We start from the raw sequence: 22,670 nt of genomic DNA, 5'->3' as shown, positions 1-22,670 counted from the left end.
TGTTCTTCTGGTGAAGCTTATTAAAGCTAGTAATATTTCCTGGTAGAAAGTTTCCTTCTTGCTTTTGTGAAGGCTCAACTTCATCAATTTCTTCCCTTCCATTTTCTTTTCCCTTATGAAAGGTTTGGATCTTTTGAAGAAGAAAGACTTAAGATTAGGGAGAGAGAGAATGAGAATGAATGCCAGTGTGTGTACTTGTAAATAGATAGGGGAGTTTGTACTTATCATTCATGAGTTACGTAGATCAGCAAGATTGTACACTACAGGAGACATTTATTAAGAGAAATGTGTTAGACAAAAATAGTACAAGAACCATCAGAGGTTTTGATTGCTTAAATCTGGCCTAGATCCTTAGTAAAGTGTGATTAATTTACTTGTGTTTCAAAGCCATCTCTTAAAATCGTTATAAATCATACTACATTTCCAAGAATGAAAGTAGTGAAAACATTTATTCCATGTAATCAGGCCTTTTTTCCTGTTGCCTTTTTTCTTTTATTTATTTTCTTTTTTATGACCTGCAAAAAAAAAAAAAAAAGATATTTTAGCTTGAAAAGACATGCTTATCTTTCCTTGTGACAAACTCTTGTCCTTTTACTACACACAAGGCTTCAGTAACAAAATTTTACACAAGAAAAATGCTCTTTACTCTCTAAAATTTCATGTGATTCTCTCCAGAAAACTCATTGCTGAAGTTTTATTTTTAATTAAATGAGGTCTAGTGTTTTCTTTGTTTTAGTACAGTACGCTAAAAATCTTCAGTAGGATGGATTGTTATTACTAGTTTATGCCATTTCTGAGAATCAGTTTATTAAAATACATGATTTTGGTTAGGCAGAATCACAGAAACTTTTTATCTGATATCAAGATTTAATAATCTTTCTGAAAGTTCTCTGCATGTATCCTCTGGACAAGAATATGATGCCTGCAAAAATAGGCCAGTGAGGAAAGAAAAGGGTTTGGTGAGGCTGTGTTTATTGTTCAATAAATCACAGTCACTATAAGTGACCTGCTGACTTCAAGTTCTTTAGGTCAAGGAACCCTTTGCTATTCTGCAACTTCACCTCTTTGCTGAGCCTCTTAATCAAAAGTGTAAAGCCAGAAAGAACATCAAACAATCAAGAGCTGGATGATTGGATTGGTTATTTTAAATGACTACAGCTAAGGTTGTGACAGATTTGGGGATAGATTACATCGTCTCAGCCTCACTAAGTAGGTTGAATAGGTTGAGCATTTTGTGAAAAACAGCCCCCCACAAACAAACGAACAAACAAACAAATAAATAAATAAATACATTTAAATGAAGCCATCACTCCAAGGTACTTTGACAGACAATTGATTTACTACATATGTAAAAGCTGCAGGGATGAAAAAAAAATTCCAGTACAGTGACACCTCTGCTTTGCTCTAACAAATATGAATTATAATTTTTAATGGCTTTACTATATTAATATATATTTTGTGTGCTATTTTATTACGGCTTTCATCTTAATTCAGCCCAGTAGTTTGTATTGGTTCTTGTGATTTTGCTTGTACTGTTAATGACACAGTCAAAGGTGAGTGAGATACAAACCAAATTATAGCACAAAGAAGTGAAGGTTAACCATATGTAAACACTGATACAGATCCCCTTTCTCTTCTGCAATTTCTGAAATGTGTGGTTTCGATTATGGTAAGCAACATGACCGAAAGCAAGAATTAGGCAAATAAAAGAAAACACAACATCTGCGTCATTACCATGAGGTTGCTTATTTTGTTTTTAGTTAATGAGCTAATAATAGAAAGGAGGCTATGCTGTCCTTTACTGGAATGGAAGCAGATCTGGGAAGTTTTACGTCCGAAGGCAATGTAGAAGCATATTGAAGTAGCCATGAGTCTGCCACGGGATTTTGTGGGCAAAGAGCCCTTGTACTTAGGCTGCTGGCAGAAAGGGAGCAAGCCAGCAACCTTACTTAACTCAGAAAAATCCTAAATCAGAAAGGTACTGGAAAACCAAAGAGAGGGAAGAGAAAAGCTACACATGCCTTAAAATTCTTCCACAACCTACAGTATGACTTGTTAATACATATGATAAACTGCACAATGCAGTACCTTCATTAGGACTTGACTTAGAGTGAATTAAGACCATATGACCATGGAAGACTGAAAGAGATAGATGATCTTTGCAGCCACAGTAAAAAGTAAAACAATTATTTAAAAATCAAAAATGTTACTAAGAAGATTACATAGAAGAAAAAGACTTTATATACTATGGAGACCCATGATTTGTAGTGTACAAATAGTCATAATTTTTTGCTGTAGTAATTAGTCCTAGACTGGAAGCATCTCTCAAAATACTTTTCAGATGAAAAGGAGCTCTTGAAGAAGAGGAACCATGCACAAGCCAGTCGTTTTTATGGAGACTTTTTTAATTAAAATTGAATTAATTTTTCTTTCTTTATGAAAGAAAAATATATAGGGACCTTTTTTCACTTCAAGCAAGCCCTCTACTTTTCTAGAGAGTAAATTCTTGGAGGGAAAAATGAAAAACAATCTGAACAATCTTTGTTGAAAGTGTGTACTTGGAAGATCTTTCTCTAGGAGTTCTACTATTAACACAGAACAAATTAAAACTAGTAAGATGGAAGGCAATACAATATACTTCTAAATTTCCTTCAAAGCTTAAACTTCCCAGATCCACTTACCTCCCGTCAAAGAACAGTGCGGCCTCCTTTCTATCATTATCTCATTAAATGCAAACAAGTTAAACAGGCTGATGGTAATGAATCAGATACTGTTTGCAGTTGTATCTGCGTCCCTATTCATGGAACATATATCTTCATCATCTAAGCAATTTCAAAAATGGAGATGGGAGTTACATGGTGTTCTTATCACTGACTGATCAGACACTACTGCAGCATTTCATTGTACAGAACTATGCTGCAATATTACAGCAATATATTATCCCCTTGTTGAGAATCTTATGTGTAAGCAGAAGAAATTGGCTTTTTATGTTTTAAAGAAAAAAAGAGGACGTGAAGAAAGACTCAGACAAACATACAGACATTACAAGTATGTCTCAGTGCACACATTTAATTGTGCTCTTTTTTACTCGATAGAAAGTATTTTCTATATGAAAATTTTAATTTACTGGCTATCTAATTACCTTCTATGCCATGGGGATAAGCAGAAAACAATTGCCCCAATAAAAGGCTAACGAAAATAAAAAAGCTATATAGCTTCCAGAAGAATATTTAATCACTAGTAGTGTGTGTGCTGCAGGCCAAAATGTTCTTGGCTCCCTAAAAAAAAAATTCCAGGTTGAAGGCTCTGCATGACTATTATAGTTTGACTCATTCTATTGAGGCTGAAATTATAGGAAAAAAAAAAGTATTTCTGTGATTTGTTGTGCCAATATAAACAAATACAATTTCTTTCCTTAGTCATTTGCAAGCTTATTTGGAGAAACTCTACAGATGAGGAGAATGATTGAATGCAGTAATGTCAGAGGGGAAGAGAAAAATAAAAGTATAATAGATGGAAATCATGAGAGCCAAGATACGAGGGAGAGAAGACTAAGGACTGGATAAAGTTTAAATCCATGGGGAAGTACTGGTAAGACTCATCTGCTGTGGTTGGTGGAGAAGAAGACATTTGAGAGAAAGCTGGAGTGATCCAGCTGTGGCTACAAAGGATGACCTAGGATTCACTAATATGACTTTCCAAGACTGAGGTGTCTTTCAAGTGATGTTATTTGTAATACAAAAAAAATTAGAAAAAAAATATTAAGGTTTGTCAATGTAGTCTTCAAAGGTGAGATCTACTGAGTTCAGTGCAAATATTTTGATCTCTTTTATAATAGACTCTATACTCCTCTTCCCTCCCCATGCCCTTGCACTAACTCCAGTCATGTTTGAAGATCTAGGTCTTCTACACTATTATTTTATTGATGGCCTTACTTATGTGGATGGGAAACCACCTGTGGCTGTGTCTACCTATTTGTGGTCTTCTTAGCTGGTTTTAGGACTATGCAAATGATTCAGATTTAGAGCAAAGAAGTTACCTATGGCTATCTCTTGACTAGCTGGTCAGGGATCTACCTCAGGATGGCCACCAGGAAGTACTGATGAGAAAGACAAAACCCCCATCCAGTGCACTGGCTTGTACAGAACTTATTCTTAGGCACCTAATTATCATTGTACATTGGTTGGTGTATATTTCTATTTCACCAGACAGCTGGGTATGTTAAGCACCCTGCCTTATCAATCTAGTCCAGAAGGCTGTCAGATCCCCTGCAACCACGGAAGATGAGATTGATCAAGTTTGCTGCCAAAATGTTTTGCTGACTGTCCTTTAGCAAGTAGGAAAAGAAGTGAGTGTGAGGCCAGGAGAATGCAAGTTCAGTACATGGAGGCTAAAGTGCAGGTCCAGCATCTGTGTGTCATCAGTTTAAGTATAGCTTGGGTTTGTGGTGTTAAGAAGTCACTGGACTTGTTTTAACTGGCAGATGCTCAGTGGTGCCAAGGAAACTACCTAAGTAGTGTGTGCATTGACTTGGAAACTGCTGGTCTCTATATATTTGTTTGGGAGCAAATTCCCCTTTATTTGGATAAAAATACCCCAACAACCAAACAACAAAATCAATGCTGTCTTGCTCTGCTGGTCTCGTGTACTTTAATACTTGATTGATTCTTCCCCAGATCTCAGTGAACATATACAGGGACAAAAGTAAGGTGGCAGCAAATTCCTAGCCATCAGCCCAGCTAAAAAAAGCCCAGTAAATGTATTAGAAGAAAAATATTAGCAGACCTGAGCCTCACCCTTTTTAAATCATGAACCCAAAGAGTTGCAAGAAGGTGGACCCCAGGACTCTTCTATCATAGATTAGGCCATCAGCCAAAGGACTTCTCCACCCGCCGCCCTCTTTAGACATTTGTGTCTCATTAGCTCATGACAGATTATGTGGGTTTGGCAATATAATCTCATACAGCGTGACTCAATACAATTTCTTGTTATAAAGAATTTTCCTTGGATGTATAGAAGCATGCCTTGAATGATTGACTATCCCTGCTACTTGCAAACCAGCAGGCAGTCTGCTGGCCAATTTACCTGAGTATTTTCTCAAGTACAGTAGTTTTGCACAATTATTCTACCGTGGTGGTTCTGGTGCTTATGTAAAAGGTCATATAACATGAAAAATGACAGAAACTGACATATTTTTCTCATACTCAAGTGGTATTTTTTCAAGTGGAACAAGGGTGACTCAGTGAACTAATCACTGCTCTTTGACATATACAATGGCTGTGAAATAATGTTAAAAAAGGCACTGAAGGTCCCTTGCAGTGGAGCATGGCTAGTGCTTTTAGGTTTGGTTTTAGAATGATTTTTAAACAATGAGCTCAGACATCACACCAACCAGAGTTTTGAAATTCTTTCTTAGTCCACTAGATGGTGATCCTTGTAAACCAGGACTCAGGTAACTAAACAAGCCTCAGGCCATTAACCATAAAAAACCCACACTCTAGTATGCAGAATAGAAAAACTTGGTTACAATATGACACGATTTGCAACATAAACAAATTCCAAAACATGGTTGAGAAATTGCTTGAGCATATGACTGCACTGTGCCCTCAGCATTACATCAGTAGGAGGATTGGGACCCAGTCACCAGGAAAACTGAACTTGGTCTCACTCTTTTCTCACTGCAAATCAGTTTGCAACAACTAAGCTGCAAAACCCTTTTGGAAGCTCATAATGAAAACTACAGCAAGGCACTGTGATTATTTGAGGCTGCCTTCAACACACATGCATTTAAGCATATTTGGGTTTCTCCACAACATGCACAAAATTCCATATGTAATCTTAACACAAAACAAAGGCTTAGGATATGGTAATAGAAATGTTTTATTAATCAAATATATTTACATTTCTTCATCTTCTTTTTAAATGTGTGCCTGGTATTTTCATTTAAACACAATGTAATCTTTACAGTTGATATCACAAGAATACAGCTACATGCATGACTTAATTGGTCCTTTGCAGTAAAAAAGATGCAATTTCATGAAGTTTAAAAAATGCAAGCAAGTTGTTTACCTTTCTAATTACAGTGTCATTAATATTTTTATTACAACAGAGGACCCCTTCAGCATACTCTACATCTATTGGGTGGATTTATGCACTTTTTCAGATTGGCTTGATGATGTCAAAACTTCCAAAATCTAGACAAAGTATTAAAAAAGCACTTGGATGGAAGAGTGCTCTAACTGTAACTTTAAAAAAAAGTCATAGCAGTTAATGACTCTCAAAAGCAATGAGGACTTACTTTCGGACTTTCACCTATTTATTAATCTGAAATCACATCATATAGTCAGGACAGCATCACATAACGTAGTGGCACCATATGAATAATAAATAGTAATTAAAAGATGATGTTACCAAAAGAAAAGATATACACGTCATTGCTTGTAAGTTTCTAGTATCTAATGTGCTGTGATTATTACATTATTCTCAACTCAGCTTTCTTTCATGGAAGACAATCAAATTGTATTTAAAAACATCATATCTGGGGTCTATAACTGCAAGTTCAAAAAGGACCTAAAGGAATAACTCTATGAATGTATATTAAATTTCACACTGGAAAAAAAATCAGAACTAGGCACAACTTTTAAATATGACTTCCAACGTGTTCAGGGTTGGACAAAAAAAAATAATTAAAAACCCAAGCTTGTATTTATTTACCAGACTACAAAACAGAGATGCCAAGTGCTTCAGAAATTCTGAAAAGGCAGGCACATAATCACTACATTTAAGATAATTGTACTACACTCACTGCTTCAGTTTACTGTGTGCAAACACATACTGTATTCATAGTAGACCTAAATGTACGGTTGTTCTGTCAATACATGAACAGAAACTCACTCAGCATTAGGGAAGTGCAGACAGAAACTAGATTCTGTTTAGTCCAAACCTAGGATGTATTTTAGCTTGTCCATGTTAGTTTTATATTTGCTATATTGTAACAGAATACCAAATGTTGTACTCAAGAAAAACCCACCATGAAATCATGGGTTTTCGCTGAATTGCTTCTGTATGCTGCCAAATCTGTTGTGAAAGTGCCATGTATAAAATAATACAATAACTGAAACTGTGCTTAGGCAGCAGGCACAATAGAGTGATTTACACAAGAAAGAATTATTTGGAAGAAAAAAAGTAAGTTCTGCAAAAATCCTACTCTGGGGCATTTTTTAAAAATCCAGTAAAATCTTGAAGTAAGTTATCTTTACTTCACACCCATTCAGGAGAATATTTAGACACATGTTTAATTAAAAACATAATAGAAAGCCTATCTATTCAGCAGAGAACTTGCAATATCTGTAAGCACATACTTACGTGCTATTTGCATTGTAAGATCCAGATATAAATCCCTTTCTGCAAGAGGCTGAGTGCTCTGCACTACTGCTAAGCACATCCCTGAATCCCTGAACAGGAGAGCACAGTTAGATAACACAACAGCACAAGTCAGTGATCTAACAGATAGCTCGCATTTGCTTTTCAGAGCACAACATATCTCTTTTCCCAATTAGTCTATAAATTTCTGCTTTTGGGGGGGTTGGTTTTGGTTTAGTTTTCTTTTCTTTTTCTTTTTTTTTTTTTTGTGAGAATATCTATTTGCTTGAAGAAATTATCTACAGCTGCTGTTCAAATGTTAACTAAAAGCTGGCACCCCAGCAAGATGTTACTTTACATTTAGTCTCTTAAATAAGGAAAGGTGCAAACTACCAGGCATAAGGGTTTGAAAGGTTTAGGTCCAGATTTTGGTTTTTTTTCTGTTTGATCAGCCTTGCTAGGAACAAAACAGTGTTCAATTAGTCACCTTTAAGTGGCAATTCTTCCTACCCAGCTTCCCATGCTTCTTTGAACCTAAAAAACAAACAAACAAACAAACAAACAAAAAACCGAACACATTTATATAGTAGCTAAGAATCTCATAGCTTGGAGGATAAAATCAGGCAAGTGGCGACTGAATTGTTCACTCCCTGTATCTCTGCACTGAGAAACAGAGCTGAAAAACTCCCAGGGCCAAAGCCTCTTTATGACATAATGTGGTCCTTGTTAAAAAAATTATTTAAAAAATCTTTTTTTTCCACAATGTTTTACATTTTTGATGGCCAAACACAAACACAGTAACTCCTGAAGTAATTCCCTGCAAGGTTTTGGAAAATCCATATTCTGCAGCATAGTTTCTGCAATATAATAAACACACATCCTGAAGTAAGGATGCCTTAGATTTAAATTCCTTTTAAATGTATTTGAATTTTACTGTATGCTCTTTTTCTGCTTGAGCTTTTTGCAGAATTCATAAATGGTCTGAATTTGTAGCTGATTCTGTCTAGCCCTTTACAGAATTGGATACTTAATTCTCTACATATTTAAAATCATCCCCATAAATGCTTTTAAAATATTTAATATAATCAACTGAGCCCTTATGAGCCACCCAGCACTTCAGTTTTGGTGCAAAACTGAATGAATCTGTTTTAATCCCCATAAACTCCACAAATTTATTTTGCAGTTTTACCTTATGATATAGCATGACCTCAGAACTCTTTAGGTTTTGCTTCTTGTTGGCTTTGGGTTTGGTTGTTGTTTTTTTGGTTTTGTTTTGTGTTTTGTGTTTTTTTTTGTGTCTTTTTTACATTTTTATTAAACTACAGCTCTAGCATTAAGACAATCAATATATAAACAAACACTGCTGGTCTCTAAAAGTGAAAACCATTCTTTGGTTAGACAAAATCATGAAATCTGAAATACATCAAGGATAAAAGCTTGAAAAAAGCCAATATGGAAATTGTTATATTGAACCAACGTAATGACATCTGAGCTTTTTACATTGGTGTTGGGAATATTTTGGCTTCTTTTCATTCACAACTGTACCAGGCAAATTTCCATGAAGTGAATATTATGAAGCCTCCAAGCCATTTACAAAGTAACTGAGTTCAGATATAGCTTTTGTTTTGAAGCTCAGTCCAAGTATGTTGAAAGTTTCATCTAATACAGGAGCATTTTCAATTTGATCCAAACCAACAGACTAGAAATACCAATGGACTACAGCTTGGATTTCTTATCAGTTTTCCTAGTAATCAGCAAGCCATTAAATCAATTACCCAAACAAAAAGCATCACCTTGTTTTTTGCTCCTCAAAATATGACTTACACATAGACTGGAATCTTAAACATTTAAAATAGTTTCTACCATCTCTGTCTTTCATAGCTATTAGACTGAATTTGAGACCTCTATTAGTTTAACATAGTTTTCCTACTGGCTTCCTTATATAATGTATATTTGCAGATATACAACATTCCTTTTTTTTACCCCTTTTTTCTTTTTTTTTTTTTCTAGAATGTCTATGCAAATGCAATGCTGTTGAATGAAACTACTTGCATGAAAAAGTGCACACAGTGTGAGGCATGAGACTATGGAAATGAAATGCCCTTTGGTCTGAGGAGGCTGACACTGACCCAGATATAGCTTTTGATCACTTCCTATCCCACACAGCAATTTCTATTATAGCCACATCAAGATCAACTTAGCCCAGCCCAGCCAAATACACGGATTACATCTGGGTCCTTTGAGTCATGCTACAAAAAAGGTGCAAGAATAAACAAGTCCATGTGCATTCTCAGTCATAACTACGGGCAGAAGAACCCTTGAGATTCCTCACTTTGGCATTAAATAACAATTATAAAGGCTTTTAGAATTAAAGCAATACATGGCGGGACTCGAAATGTTAACAGTCCCAAGTAACTTGTCAATTGAAATAAGACTCATCCCTAGTCATAAATAAATAATCTCTTTCCTGGTCTCACTTCCATGCCAGGATCAATATCTCTTAACATCTTACTTATTTTATTACTGCTTTTGGTTTTCTGGGACTGATTGAAAGTTGCTCAGAGGAAATCTTTGGTTTTGCTTAAGTGTCCGTGACATTTAATCATGACTTTCCTTGCAGTTTAATTCCAACCAGTCAATCAGTTAATCCACTTCAATTGATTCTGTGCTCTCTGTTATTGGCTTGCACTCATTGGGCATCCTCTGGTGTCGACTCAGCTGGGTGGCTTGTGTGAAGCTCCTCTCACACCTCTCGCACCTGGTGAAGGCAAGAGAGAAAATTGAGACCAGGGAGCTGCTCGGGGGGGGTGGGGTGGGTGGGTGATGGGCTTTGTCTCATCCTGCCTAATCAGAACAGACACTCAAAAGTGGCTTCAGATTTTACTGGCTCAAGAGGTTTAATTGGTGGCTACTTCCAAGGCCTTGATGCCTATGATGGGACAAGGCCTGTCTGATTCAGAACAGAAGAATCTGTCAATAGACAGGGGGAAGGTGATTTCTCCAGAGAGGCCTGTCCTGCTGTAGCTCTGATCACTGTCATTTCAAATAGATAAAGAACAAAAAGAGATTTTTAGGAGTGAGCCATCAAAGAAGCAGCTTGTCTGCAGTTTTCTGCTCTGTAAACCCTAGGAGAAATTCATGACAAATAGAATTTCACCTTCTGCTAATTTAAAATCCACAATTGCTTATTGGAGAAAAGAAACCACAAAGCAATAATCGTTCAGTGCTAGAACAAGAGAAAACTCTTTGTTTATCTGATCTGACTATGCAGTGGGGTTCATTTTAAATAGGCACATAGAGTTAGTGCTTACTTAATTATCTGAAAACATCCACACTATTTGAGAAATCTGTGGGTTGAGCAAGAACTCGTAACAGTCACCAGTGTTTGCCTCACTGTCTTTTACATAGTCTCCCTTTCTACCCTGTCCTCTCTTTAGAGAACCATAATCTGCAACAAAAATAATGTGTGAACAAATGAACAAAGCCATTGAATTTTGGAGGGGATAGGGCAGGGGTTATTGCTAGCTTGGAATGAATCTCCTACCCCTGTTCTGAAAGAGAATCTATTGTATTTAATCTCCCAAATAGCGCCCTTTTAATTTGCATTCTGAACACCAGATAGGGGCGTTTGATGAGTTGCAAATACAGATACAGTGGATTCTCCTTGTACAGCGCTCACTCCAAAAGCCACCTTTGATTTAATGGTGCTGTGTGATGTTTTATCTTCAAAGAAGATTATCATAAAAGCATCACTACAATGAATTCTTCACCTTCAAAGGAGAAGTGAGGAAAACAAAGGGCTCAGCTAATTCATATTCATCTTTCTCTCTTCACTGATGTGAATGATAGAAAGTGAACTGCCACTGATCTAGCTGCTTACAAAAGAAAAAAAAAAAAAAAAACAAAAGAAAAAAAAGATATTTATACATATGCATAGTTGTAGAATGCTCTTCACATTAGTAATTTTTAGTAAGAAAGTTCTGCTTCAGGAACATTTAGCACAGACATTACAGAGTCATTCATTCAAGCTACTGTACCAATCTAAAATGTCAACACTTTTAAGTTGTGTTTCTTTTATTGTCTTTCATGGAATATTTTTAGCAGTCTGTTCCACTGCTAAAAACTGCACTGTGATCTTGACAAATGTAAAATGTCAGCTTTAATGTATCAGACCTATCAGCTCAATGAAAATAACTCAGAAGTATTGATTACTTAATGATTTTTGGGGTATTCATTAACGTCTATGTGCAGATCATCCACTCTCCAGAGCTCCTGAAGTGCTGATGACACATTAGTGTACTGCTGATTGTTTATTAGAAAACTGATTAGTTACTGGATTAGTGTGTCAAAATATACTAGCTTTCATTGCCTGACAAACTTGCAAATTATTGTATTATTTTAATATACATATATATCTATATCTATCACAGAGGCATTAGAATCGATTTTAAGGCTGGGGGGTTAACTTAGTCCATATGAGATATTGCCATCTACTTGAACTTGATAGTTTTGTTATTTTGATATCTACAAAGACAAGCACTTTGCTTGCTGAGTAACGGGAAGCCTGGAACCTTGCCTAACCAAACTGTAAGTGGTACAGTTGCAAAATAACCTAAAAATCAGATGTGGCAACACCTGACTTCTAAATGCCTGGCCAAATAAATGGAATATACTATATCAACATGCCATGGGGCCATATGTGAATCAGAGAAAGACTATAAGGTGATCAGAAGACAAAGTTACTCATTAAAACTGCTGCCCGTGAAGATGTGGCAGACCTCTTTACCCTTTCTGGAGCTTGCCTGGGAGGGTAGAGCGGGGCACTGCATTCTCTCACACCTTGCATTGCTTTTGAAAGCACAGAGCAAGGCTCACTGAATTCCTTTATAATGCAAGTTCCCATCCTTTATCCACAAGCTGCTTCTGCTGTGGGAGTGCTCTAAGGTCCTAGCTACAGGCTGTTCTGGGACACTTTCGTACAGACACAGAAAAGAAGAATGCTAAAGAGAGACCAGAAAAAAATAAGTTGTTTGCTACCAGCACCTGCCCTTTGCACAGGAGGGCTATGGGTGCCAAGTGTTGCTACTGGTCGGACTGTGTTGTCTGTACTATACAGCCCTTGGGGAAAAGTCAGAATAAAGCCTTTGGCAAAGCACCTAATTCCCCTGGGTTTCTCACGTAGCCAGGTAAACTTCAGATAGTACCTAAGGTGCCTAGTATTTTTTAGGCCCTTGCAAAGTGTGTGGATGGTGTTTTCAGGACTATAGTTTGGGATATATAAATACCTGGCTTACTTGCATTAGGCCCCTGACTCCTCTTTTCCATGTGGTTCGGAGAAGCTGTTGCCAGATAGGAAAGGTGAAGATAACTGTGTCACAGCAGTCAGCATGACACTCTCACGGTAGGTAGGAATGGGAAGAAAAGCAGGAATATTTTTTCTTTGAATTATGGTGTACTCTTTCCCTCTTTCAACCATCCTTTCCTAGCCTGTTGCAGCAGAACAACCACTGCAATGACCTGCATCTATGAGGCACATGAGTATGTGTGTACAAGTTTTTGTGTGCATGTTTCTATACTACAAGCCACACGTTTGATGCGTGTTGGAAGGTTGAATGGTAGCCAAAACAGTCAGGTAGGAAAAAGAGTCCACCTCTCCTTCAGCCCCTCACAAAGTAACCAGGGGACCGAGCACAAGCCTGGCTATTAGACATAGACCAAATTTGTGGTTAAGCTTCAAGTGTAGGTAGATGCATTGGCAATAATGATACCTATTAATTGAGAGACCACTTACTTTCCACTTAAGCCATATGATGGAATTTGAGAGTAATTTAAACAGCCCCTGACACAACGTAGATCCAAAGAAGCAACTTAAAAGTCCTCACACAATTAGATGCCATCAGTGAAAACTGGATTTATGTTACCTTTGTTCACAATGTGTGTGTGTGTGTTTTCATTATAATTGTAAGGAGCAATGTTGTACTCCAACAATTCAACCTCATCAAACACAAGACTTCATTCTGCCACAAGGTTTCCCTATGTGATTTGCTTGGGTGGGGGTGGTAAACAAAAAGGTTCTTAAATTCACAGACAACATGAACGTCACTGTCTTTTGGATACTTCTAAGGTACTGGAGTTTCTGAGTTTGGTTAGATAGCTCCCATTGTCACCGGTCTGCTTGTTTGCTTCACAGTGCTTTCAAAACATTGGCATTGGGGATTATAGACAGGATTGGTTGAATTTCCAAGTTTGTGTGTGAAAACCTTTGGGTGAAAAAATGCTGAACATCTATTTTAGGAAAAAATATCTTCATTTGATATTTTCAAAATATATATTTTAAGAGTTCATTCAAGAACTGCATTTACCACTAATTTTAAAATAAATTGAATGGGTTAAAAAAAGAAATAAAGCCAGGACAGAGCTGAGATGTCACTGCAGGTAGAACATGTATATTCAACTTGAAATTAATGTTCCCCAGTTTCGCATTTCAGTAAGAAACAATGAAAAACACCTGGGTTATTCCAGTGTGAATCTTTCCTCTAATTCTTTTTGGTTGGCTCCTGAATATCAGATGTTTGCATAACCCTGACTCTGCAGGCCAGTCTTTAATTTTTCTGAAATGGAAAAGACTGGGAGAGAAGAATTTAAGCAAATGGGGGTGGCCAATAATTTTCCTTTTTCTCCTACCTTTTAATTTGCTTAAGAGCTTTGTTCCCAGACGAGCCGCCATAGTGGAGACTTTGGTAAGATAAGAATACACGAAAACTTTGCAGTGGTGAGGCTGATTTGATAGCTTGTGATGACATGAAAAGAAATCCCTTCTAACTGGACCTGCAGTCCAGGCAATGTAGCTAAAGCTTTGACTACAGATAACCTCACTTAGCATTGTTATCTGTAATGAAAAGCAAATAGAAAATTCTTCCACCATACATCCAAAGTTACCTAAGACCTACAAAGAAATTGCCTTCTCACAGAAAAAGCTTTTTAACTAACCACAGGCTTCCTCTTAAAAAACAATTAATTTGAAGTATTTTAAAACACTGTCCCTCTATGTTCACTGTTTTTAAAAAGACCTCCTGAAAATAATATGCATAGAAACATACATTTAGCATTTGACACTGCCTACTTAAGCCATGCACACTGTAATTTGCCCAAATACCTCTTACAAACATAAGTGCCTTACTGCATTACAAATAGTGAGATTGCATTCACAGTAGATGCAAGTTAACTGTCCAGTTGACTGCCTATTTTGACCTATGAAATTGAACTTAGTAATACGTTTAAAATTATGCCTGTTATTTTTAAAATAAGTTAGGTAGAATTTAAGTAATTTGGCACTATCCACGCATGGTTGTTCTTGCTAATAGTAAAAATATTATTCAATGGAAGCATGCACATTACCAAAAATACAGATTTTTTTGAGGTACAGAAAACCCATCTCAACAGACTTTTCCAATTTGCACTTTTTTGGTACGTGTACACTCAAAATCCCTTTGTAAACAAACATAGAAAACCTAAATTACATGATCAAGAGGCAGAAATCTTGTTTGTCCCATTTACGGTTCTTGTTTATTAGAATTTGTTGAAGTTTTTTCCTAAGATTACTTAATACCAGGTCTTGGACCCTTCCTTTTCTAAGGAGGATCCAAATGGTGATGAGACATCCAGATGAGTTGCAGCTATCTCTTTTTCCTCTAGCAGAGAGAGTGGATCAATTTCTGGATAAGTTTTCTGCCGCTTCTCTCTCAAAAGCACACAGTCCTGCATGGGAGGAAAATCTGCCCCTTTGAACAGCTTGCAGGATCAGGGCATATGTGTCCCCTTATCTGACTAGCAGGGATGGGAAGATCTGCAGCTCCAGTTTTAGCTTCATGTGAAATTGCTAGTCAGCTTACTGCAAATACTTCAGCAAGTCTTCCAGAGACAAATTGGTGCTACTGTTTCTTGAGTTTATGGAAGAAACAAAATAAAAGTCTTACAAGAATCTAATTATGCCATACATCATAAAAAAGCAGTACAAAGCATCCACATTTTTTTGTTGCTCTGCCCTGCACCTTTAAGAATGGGCAGATACATCCAGGAATACTTACATACTTAAGCATAAGCAGGGCAAAACAAACAAACAAATCCCAGACCACTGGTTAATTGTAGTACATACATTAAGCACTTTCACAATGAAATTGTGCTGCAGTCAAGACCATTTTGGAAAAGGGGAAAAAAAATTACTAAACCAAAGGGGAAAAATAATGACTCTAAATGGGGCAAAATAGCAGATCTATTGGAAACATGACAAAAACAGGATGTTAAGGAAAAAAATTAAGTGGAGTCAACAAGGTTACACATAAGTAACACCTTAACATTAAAAGAAATCTATTTTCCATTTTGACCCAGAAACCTCTTCCATTAATTACTAAAATCTATTTACACAGCAACTAGATAAAATCAATCTGATTGCTTACACTATTTTTGGCTCACTTTCTATGGGCTCTGAGTGTTCAACAGACTGGCTCTAAAGGAGTCATTGCTTAGATGGTCTGAGTTTCTGTGTTTTGCCACCTCCAACACTATCCTCACCATGATTTCTGGTATGCAAGCTCTTCTGTACTGGATATGCAGTATTTGGTTCTTGGCGCTGTCCCCTTGCCCCCAGCAGAGACATGTATGGAGGCCATGCTTCCTTTCAACCATATATGGAGGCAAAGCATCTCTACTGGTATCTCTACCGAGCTTGTTATGAGGGGTTCTGACAGGCCCCATGGCTGAGCTCTCTTACATTAACCAGACCGAGAGCACAGTACAGCAAAAGTGGAAAAGAAAGACCAATGAAGAAAAGTAGAGAGAGGACAGACAGTCCTTGGAGAACGGAGAAAGACACACACCTTCTTCTACACTTATTCCCATTCATCCTAGGAACATCAGGTAGCTTCCAAAAGAAGTTATATCAATACATTATACACTGATATTAATACATTATTTTTCTTCCAAAGTGGGATTATCCAGGTATAATATCCACAAAATTTGTGCCTGTCATTTCAGCAAAGGCACAGACAAAATATGGAAAATATTTATTGTATCTTGGAGAAAAATCTCCTGTTAGGTAGGCTGAGTCTTGCACAACAGAAGGTAAAATCCACCTGGATCAGCTGTGCGATGGCTGGAGGTGAGCATAGAGGGAAAATTTCTGAGAGTCAGGTGTGTGCTTGCCTTTGCTTTCAGTTAACAGAAACTGCAGAAATAAGCAGAGTCTGTTTAATTAAAAACCATCTCGACCAGGTGACTTCTTTTTTTTCTTGTCTTGGACAGCTGAACAGTATCAACTTATTATTATGATCTTACCAAACTTATGCCACAAGCCAGTATTTTCTATGCAGTGATTCTGAGACTAAAAAAAGATGCATGTTTCTCCCTCTTATTTAACCAGACCCAAACAAAGTTTTATGTGAAGCTCCGCCTACTTCAGCATATAGACATCAAAGGATCATATTAATGTTCTTACAGCATAGCCTGTCCCACTTTTGCCCGTATTTTCAGCTATGGTTCCCTGGCAGCAGCTTTAATTAAAACAACCAAGTCATCAGAGGACAGAAAATTGTTTAGGGCTTGCAAGGCACCCAAACCCAAGGCTGGTTTAACCTTGATTTTAGTCACACCACTAACAGATTTATCTGGAGGTCTGACATTGGCTTTCTAGGGAACCTCTGCCGTGTGCTGGTACAGAGAAGTGATGCTAGTGAATAGAAGCCATGCATGTCCCTCTCTAATCTCAGCTGGAAAAGGCTGCTGTCTTCAAGTACTTACTTGAAGGGCTTTTCCCCAGTGTGTGTCCGGATGTGATTGTTGAGTGTAGTGGCACCAGCAAAGGCACGACCGCAGTAGCCACACTTGAAAGGCCTGTCGCTGGAGTGCGTAACTACGTGGTTCCTCAGCTCTGAAGGTTGGGAGAAAGACTGGGAGCAGTGACCACACTGGTAGGGCCTGCAATGGAAAAGAAAAACACTGTGCCATCAGTGCTTTCTATTGCTGTGAACAGGAAACCGTAAGGGCAGGAACATCTTGTCTTCCCAATAATTTCCAAAGAGAACTGCAGGTGCACTTCTCTGGGGCTTTCTTGGAAGACACATACCCAAAATTTCAAGACCACTTTAGCAAATGTGACATGTTTGTGCAGGAATTGGCTGAGATTCTGTGGGCATCATGCCATACAAAACATGACTCAGCAAGCTAGTGAGCCTGCACCACACATCATATGCCTGACTTATTTCCCCCAAACTTAATGCAGTACTCCTTAGTCACAAAAAAATCCTCACGCATTGGACCTCAGAGACTGACAAAATATTCTGTCGGTGCCAGCTACAGTCTTACCTACAAATGCATGTCTGATTGTTACACCTATATCCTGGACATATTCTGTGACTGTTTGCAATTAAATTCTTCATATTGCTTTGGAAAAATCTAGGGGTTTTGAGACCACCTTTTTCAATAAGACACATTGGAAAAACTAACCACCACGTTACAATTACCTTCCTGTTTTCTTACTTCTAAGGAAAATATTTGCATTTAATTAACACATTTCTCCCATCCAGACTAAAAATGCTTTTTTTTGTGATCTTGAAATGAAACCCAGAGCTTAGGTTTTCAACACCACAGCTTGTTAAAAACAAACAAACAAACAAAACTGAGCGAGATGCTACAAATTCAGAATCAATACAAACAGACTGCAAACATAGAAAGAAAAGGGTACAAGATAGCAAGGTGAGACAGGGCTGCTGAAATTCAAATACCATTGCTAACTAAAATAAAATGTGAAGAAACAATCTCTCTATATTTCTGTTTGGTAAAAATGATTTATTACATGTGTTATCATCTTACAGGGTATTTTTCCTTTTCACTTTTCATTTGTTTGTGACAGAGTCCTACATGCTCATCAGACTTTTTGTTAGGAAAATTAAGAACTTTTCTAGAGGGATATTAATGATTTTTACCCTGCACAATGTTTTAAGGGACAGCACTTGATGTCTGCATTTTTAGAACCAATGGCCAGCAACAACTTAATTGCTCTCTCTTTAATAAATGTGTATGTTTAAATGGCTAGAAACCAAAACTAAAGGGAAGGAGACAATGGTGACCAAGCATGTACAATTCAATTAAGTGCAAAATAAAGTGAACTATCTCATTTGTCAAGTGAACTGCTTAATTGTGGCTACTTGCATCACTGAACACAAATACTATTATTTTACAGTGCTTCAGAGCACTGAACCCTGATTGTAGAATTTTTTAGCTTGATTAATAGCTCAGTATTTGTCAATAACTCAATAGCTTACAATTTTAATTACTTACATTTGAAAATCTAACTATTCTCCAACAAGCTTGAAATAAATATATAAAAGCTGTGGAAAGGTTATTTAACCTAGAAGATGTGGCCCTTAAAAAATTACATGAATATATGCAAAATAATATTTTAAGAACAATATAAGTACTAAGTATCTGTTTCTCTTACTGGAAGACAAGTAGTAACACACCCGGTCTTCCTCTTTCTTGAAGTGCACGGTTAATTTGCACAGAAAATATTTATCAAACTTGACATGAAAGCTCAAGTGCTGGTGAAACAAAGATGATTTGTGAATGCAGACTTATTTGTTTGGGTATTTTCAAATCAAACACTTTTAAGCAAAAAGAACACATTAGGATATTCTCTGTCCAAGAAACATTGATTTTTTAATAGTGAAAGGGACCATTAACATCTATTAGCCTCTGGTTATCTATTTTTAACAGCTACCACATTAAATGATACAACACTACATAAAACTAATTAATCTTTTATTTTTTTAACAGTCAATGTGATTAATTTCATACTGTGAAAAGTCACACTGCAACTTCTCTGTAAATAGTCAAAATTCCAAACCAGTTATCACTGAACATTGTGATGCCAAATAACATTATTTTATCCCCTACATCGGCTCCAAACAAATTTCTTGTTTACAAAGGATATTAATATATGTACTCAGAATACATTTCACTGGCTGATCCTCAACAAAAAGAGCCCTGTAAACATCACCTATTCTTAGATCACTTTGTATTTTTTCTGTTCATCCATATCTTGGAAGAACAACTATTAAAGAAGCTACCCTCCTTTTTGCAGTAGATGCATTTCTCCAGTTTATACACAGGCAATTCTGCTTAATACTAAAATAGGCAGAATAAGTAATTTTTTCATGCTAGATACATGGCACACATTAAACAAAGCTCATTTTAAAAAGAAAGCCTATAAATGCATTCAAATACTACAACAATAAATGTTGTATCTAATTTGCACAATTGCAGATTCAAATATGCCACATTTTGACAACTTTTGTATACTATTGGTTTTTTCCAAGAGCAAAAAAGACATTCAATAAGTATAAAAGTTATAATTTTGTTCTCTGGTGACCGTTTTATTGTACTCAGAAATTTTTCTTGGCAGAAAAAAAATCAATGCATTGTTTTTAAAAAAAATGATAGTGGTGCAGAAGGACTGAACATGAGCAATGCTCGGTTCATTGAGTACATTGACACAGGCAGAGCAGGGCTGTCTTTGATGTAGCAGTTATGTCTTCTGCCATCACTTTGGTCTGCACTGGGACAATGAATTAGGATGGTGACCTCTTCATAGCAGAGGTTTGCAGACAGAAGAACCAGGGACATGGTGACAAAAGCAGTGGTCCTTCATAGGCTGTATTTTCAAAGATGTGCTGCTGGACTGAATGCAGTCCCAGCCCACAAAAACTCATTTCCACTGCAACAACTGAGAACATATTGTACCTTTTTGAGCTTCAAGATATCCATGTGAATATAAGCCTGTCTATGTAACAGCCCAGATGTGTGTTGATGCTCTAGAAAACTAATATTCAAACAAAATGTACATCAGTCACTTCATATGTGAAAGCCTATTTAACTGAAGTATTCGTTTGCAGATGTACAGGCAGATTTGCAAGCATTAGTCAGCTTGATGAAACAGGTGTTCCAGGGCCTCAAAGTACATGCTGACTAACTGAAGAAATATTTTTTTCTACAAAAATTTTGTCCTCCAGCTATCACGTACCAGAAACAACATTGTTTTGAATGTCTTCATCGCTGCATTTTCCACAAAGGATCTCGTAGGCCCTTCCAGTTGTAAATCAAGCCTGATCAAAATCTTTGCATATAGTATTTTAAAGTTACATTTTAGAACAGCTAAACTGATGTATTGCAACGTGCAGATGAGAACGATGTGTGAACAGCCATCAAAAGCAGTTCTAGTGTTTTTCATTAAACACCTAGCTACGTATTTTTCTAGTTCTCTGTCTTCCTGTCTGAGCTTAAAGGAAGGAAATCTACTTACCTAGAAGCAAATTCTCCTGTTAGAAAAATTACACTGCTGTCGTTAACCCCATGCACCATCAATCAGCTATCTAGCTTTACTACCATGTAGAGTACACCAGCTTTTTCTAGAGACCCTAATCTTACAGCCCCTGACTATATGATGGCCCACTATAAGAAAACGGGACATTTAAAGTGAAATTCAGAAAGGAATAACTGTAATGTAATAGTTTTCAGGTTTTGTAGTTATTAGATTTTAAGCTTTTCCAAGTTTTTCAAGTTACATTTTCAAAATGAAACCAGTCAAGAATAGTTTTAGCTCCTTAATTTACGCAATATCTTAAATGATTTTGCTGTTTGGTTTGGTGATGTCTTTGCCCATCTTACAGTTTTCTCACTTCTGCAGCAGCTTTTTCTTAGTGAGACTACATCGTGCATAAGACCAGTGCAAAACCCATGTTCCCCTATGAGGCTTACTGAACCTCAGGAAAGCTCATGTTTTTTGCAGGGGATGGGAATTTTTCTAAGAGAAAAATCTGTATCTTTGCACCTGGAACAGCTGCTGACAGACAACTGTACATTTAGATTGGTTTTTTTTCAGATTTTCATTTAGCAAAAGTGACAGAGCCTTTAATTATTTGTCTTATACTATTCTTCTGCTAGAACAATAAACTTTCCAACCTCTGACTCATAAGTACATCCAGCCACTACAAACTTATTTTCTACATTCATCGTCTGAATTATTAATATCCTGGAAAATCTTATAATTATTTTCCACTGAATTTTCAAATTCTTTCCTTTATAATGAACAGGTTTCTAGTGAGGCCTTTTCAGAAGTGAATTTGCTGTTTTCAAGGGACATGTGGAATCCCAGGGCAATTCTTAGAAGAGGAATTGCTTGTAATGGTGAGTTCCTGAATACCTGTAACTCTATCATTGAAACAATGTCAGTCAGGGAGACAAAATAGCACATTGCTGTCATTTTTCCCCTTAGAAAAAGCTAGAAAAGCTCCAGCTGAAAGAAGAGAGCCTGACATGCAGTTGAAAGTGTTTTTCTCCTTGTTGAGAACTAAGAAGACATAAAAAACCAACATGATTGATTTCAGGGTCTCAAAGCATGGGACGCAAGGCTCCATTGAACCCAGGGCAGGGTTTCATGGAGTGATAGGAGGAAGGCTGTCACACCACAGCCTCCCCAAAAAAATGAAAACAGGACACACTGAAATGGGGCCAGCATCAGTTTTCAGGGACAGGCCTTCATACAACACACAGCATTAAGAGCACAGCTGTAGTCAAAGGAGTTAGGTCGCAGTTGTCCTAATGGAAAGGTATTTTGGAGGGATGTCTTCTTCTAGCAAGTTGAACTAAGAGGCTGGAGAACAAAGTGACACCTAAAGATACTGCTAGCTTGCACACAGAAGCATCCTTAGCATCAGTGTGGCTGTGGGTGGGTTACACTCACTACCTCCGGACTCCACATCCCCTACTGCCTTGTCATTCCCCTTAGGTAGCATGGCTACTGCCCTGAGCACTTCAGGCACTACGCAGCAGTGGGATGGCAGAGCTGGACCCACTGGGAGTTCTGGGATTGTCTCCTACAAATGTTTGTGGAGGAACTAGCAAAAGCAGAAAGTTAGCACACTTGAAGTGTTTTCAAACTTCTGAAGCTGTCAGGGAGAGGTGCTGCACACCCCTTGTTGCATTAACTATGAATACTGGGTGTTTGCAAACCCATGTGAAAGAGTATGGAAGATTATGCAAGAAAACCATTAAATTCAGCATGATGTGTACTTTAATTGAGCACTATTACACAGCCATTCTATAAACAGAAATAGACAACTCTTGCTCACAACATTTACTTTTTTTAGATCGGTTTTGGGAGTTGTTTGAATTAATTAATGGACTTGGGAAGAATATCAAGGTCAAAGACACAGAACCTATGAAGAAAAAGATAAACACAAAATGGGCTAAGCCGT

General features: G+C 37.2%; 1 protein-coding gene and 1 long non-coding RNA gene across 2 annotated transcripts in view; both read right to left on the bottom strand.

The window, feature by feature from the left end:
- Positions 1-258: 258 nt before the first annotated feature.
- Positions 259-9,253, bottom strand: LOC142050060 (uncharacterized). Its single transcript, XR_012657906.1, has 3 exons — positions 7,850-9,253; positions 7,366-7,454; positions 259-515 (listed from the first exon to the last, which is right to left on the bottom strand). It is a non-coding gene; the product is annotated as an uncharacterized LOC142050060 (long non-coding RNA).
- Positions 9,254-9,368: 115 nt separating this feature from the next.
- The window catches only part of PRDM6 (PR/SET domain 6), a 73,723-nt gene continuing 60,421 nt past the window's right edge, over positions 9,369-22,670 (bottom strand). The window contains exons 7-8 of the mRNA XM_075078388.1: positions 17,158-17,334; positions 9,369-10,120 (exon numbers count right to left, since the gene is read on the bottom strand). Of these exons, the coding sequence (XP_074934489.1) occupies positions 10,006-10,120; positions 17,158-17,334 (292 nt within the window). The 3' untranslated portion in view covers positions 9,369-10,005. The remainder of the gene's footprint in view (positions 10,121-17,157; positions 17,335-22,670) is intronic.

The sequence above is a fragment of the Phalacrocorax aristotelis genome, chromosome Z, assembly GCF_949628215.1.
Source record: "Phalacrocorax aristotelis chromosome Z, bGulAri2.1, whole genome shotgun sequence".
Lineage (NCBI taxonomy): Eukaryota > Metazoa > Chordata > Aves > Suliformes > Phalacrocoracidae > Phalacrocorax > Phalacrocorax aristotelis.
The sequence above is the reverse complement of the archived record's forward strand: the minus strand, read 5'-3'. Positions and strand labels throughout refer to the sequence as shown.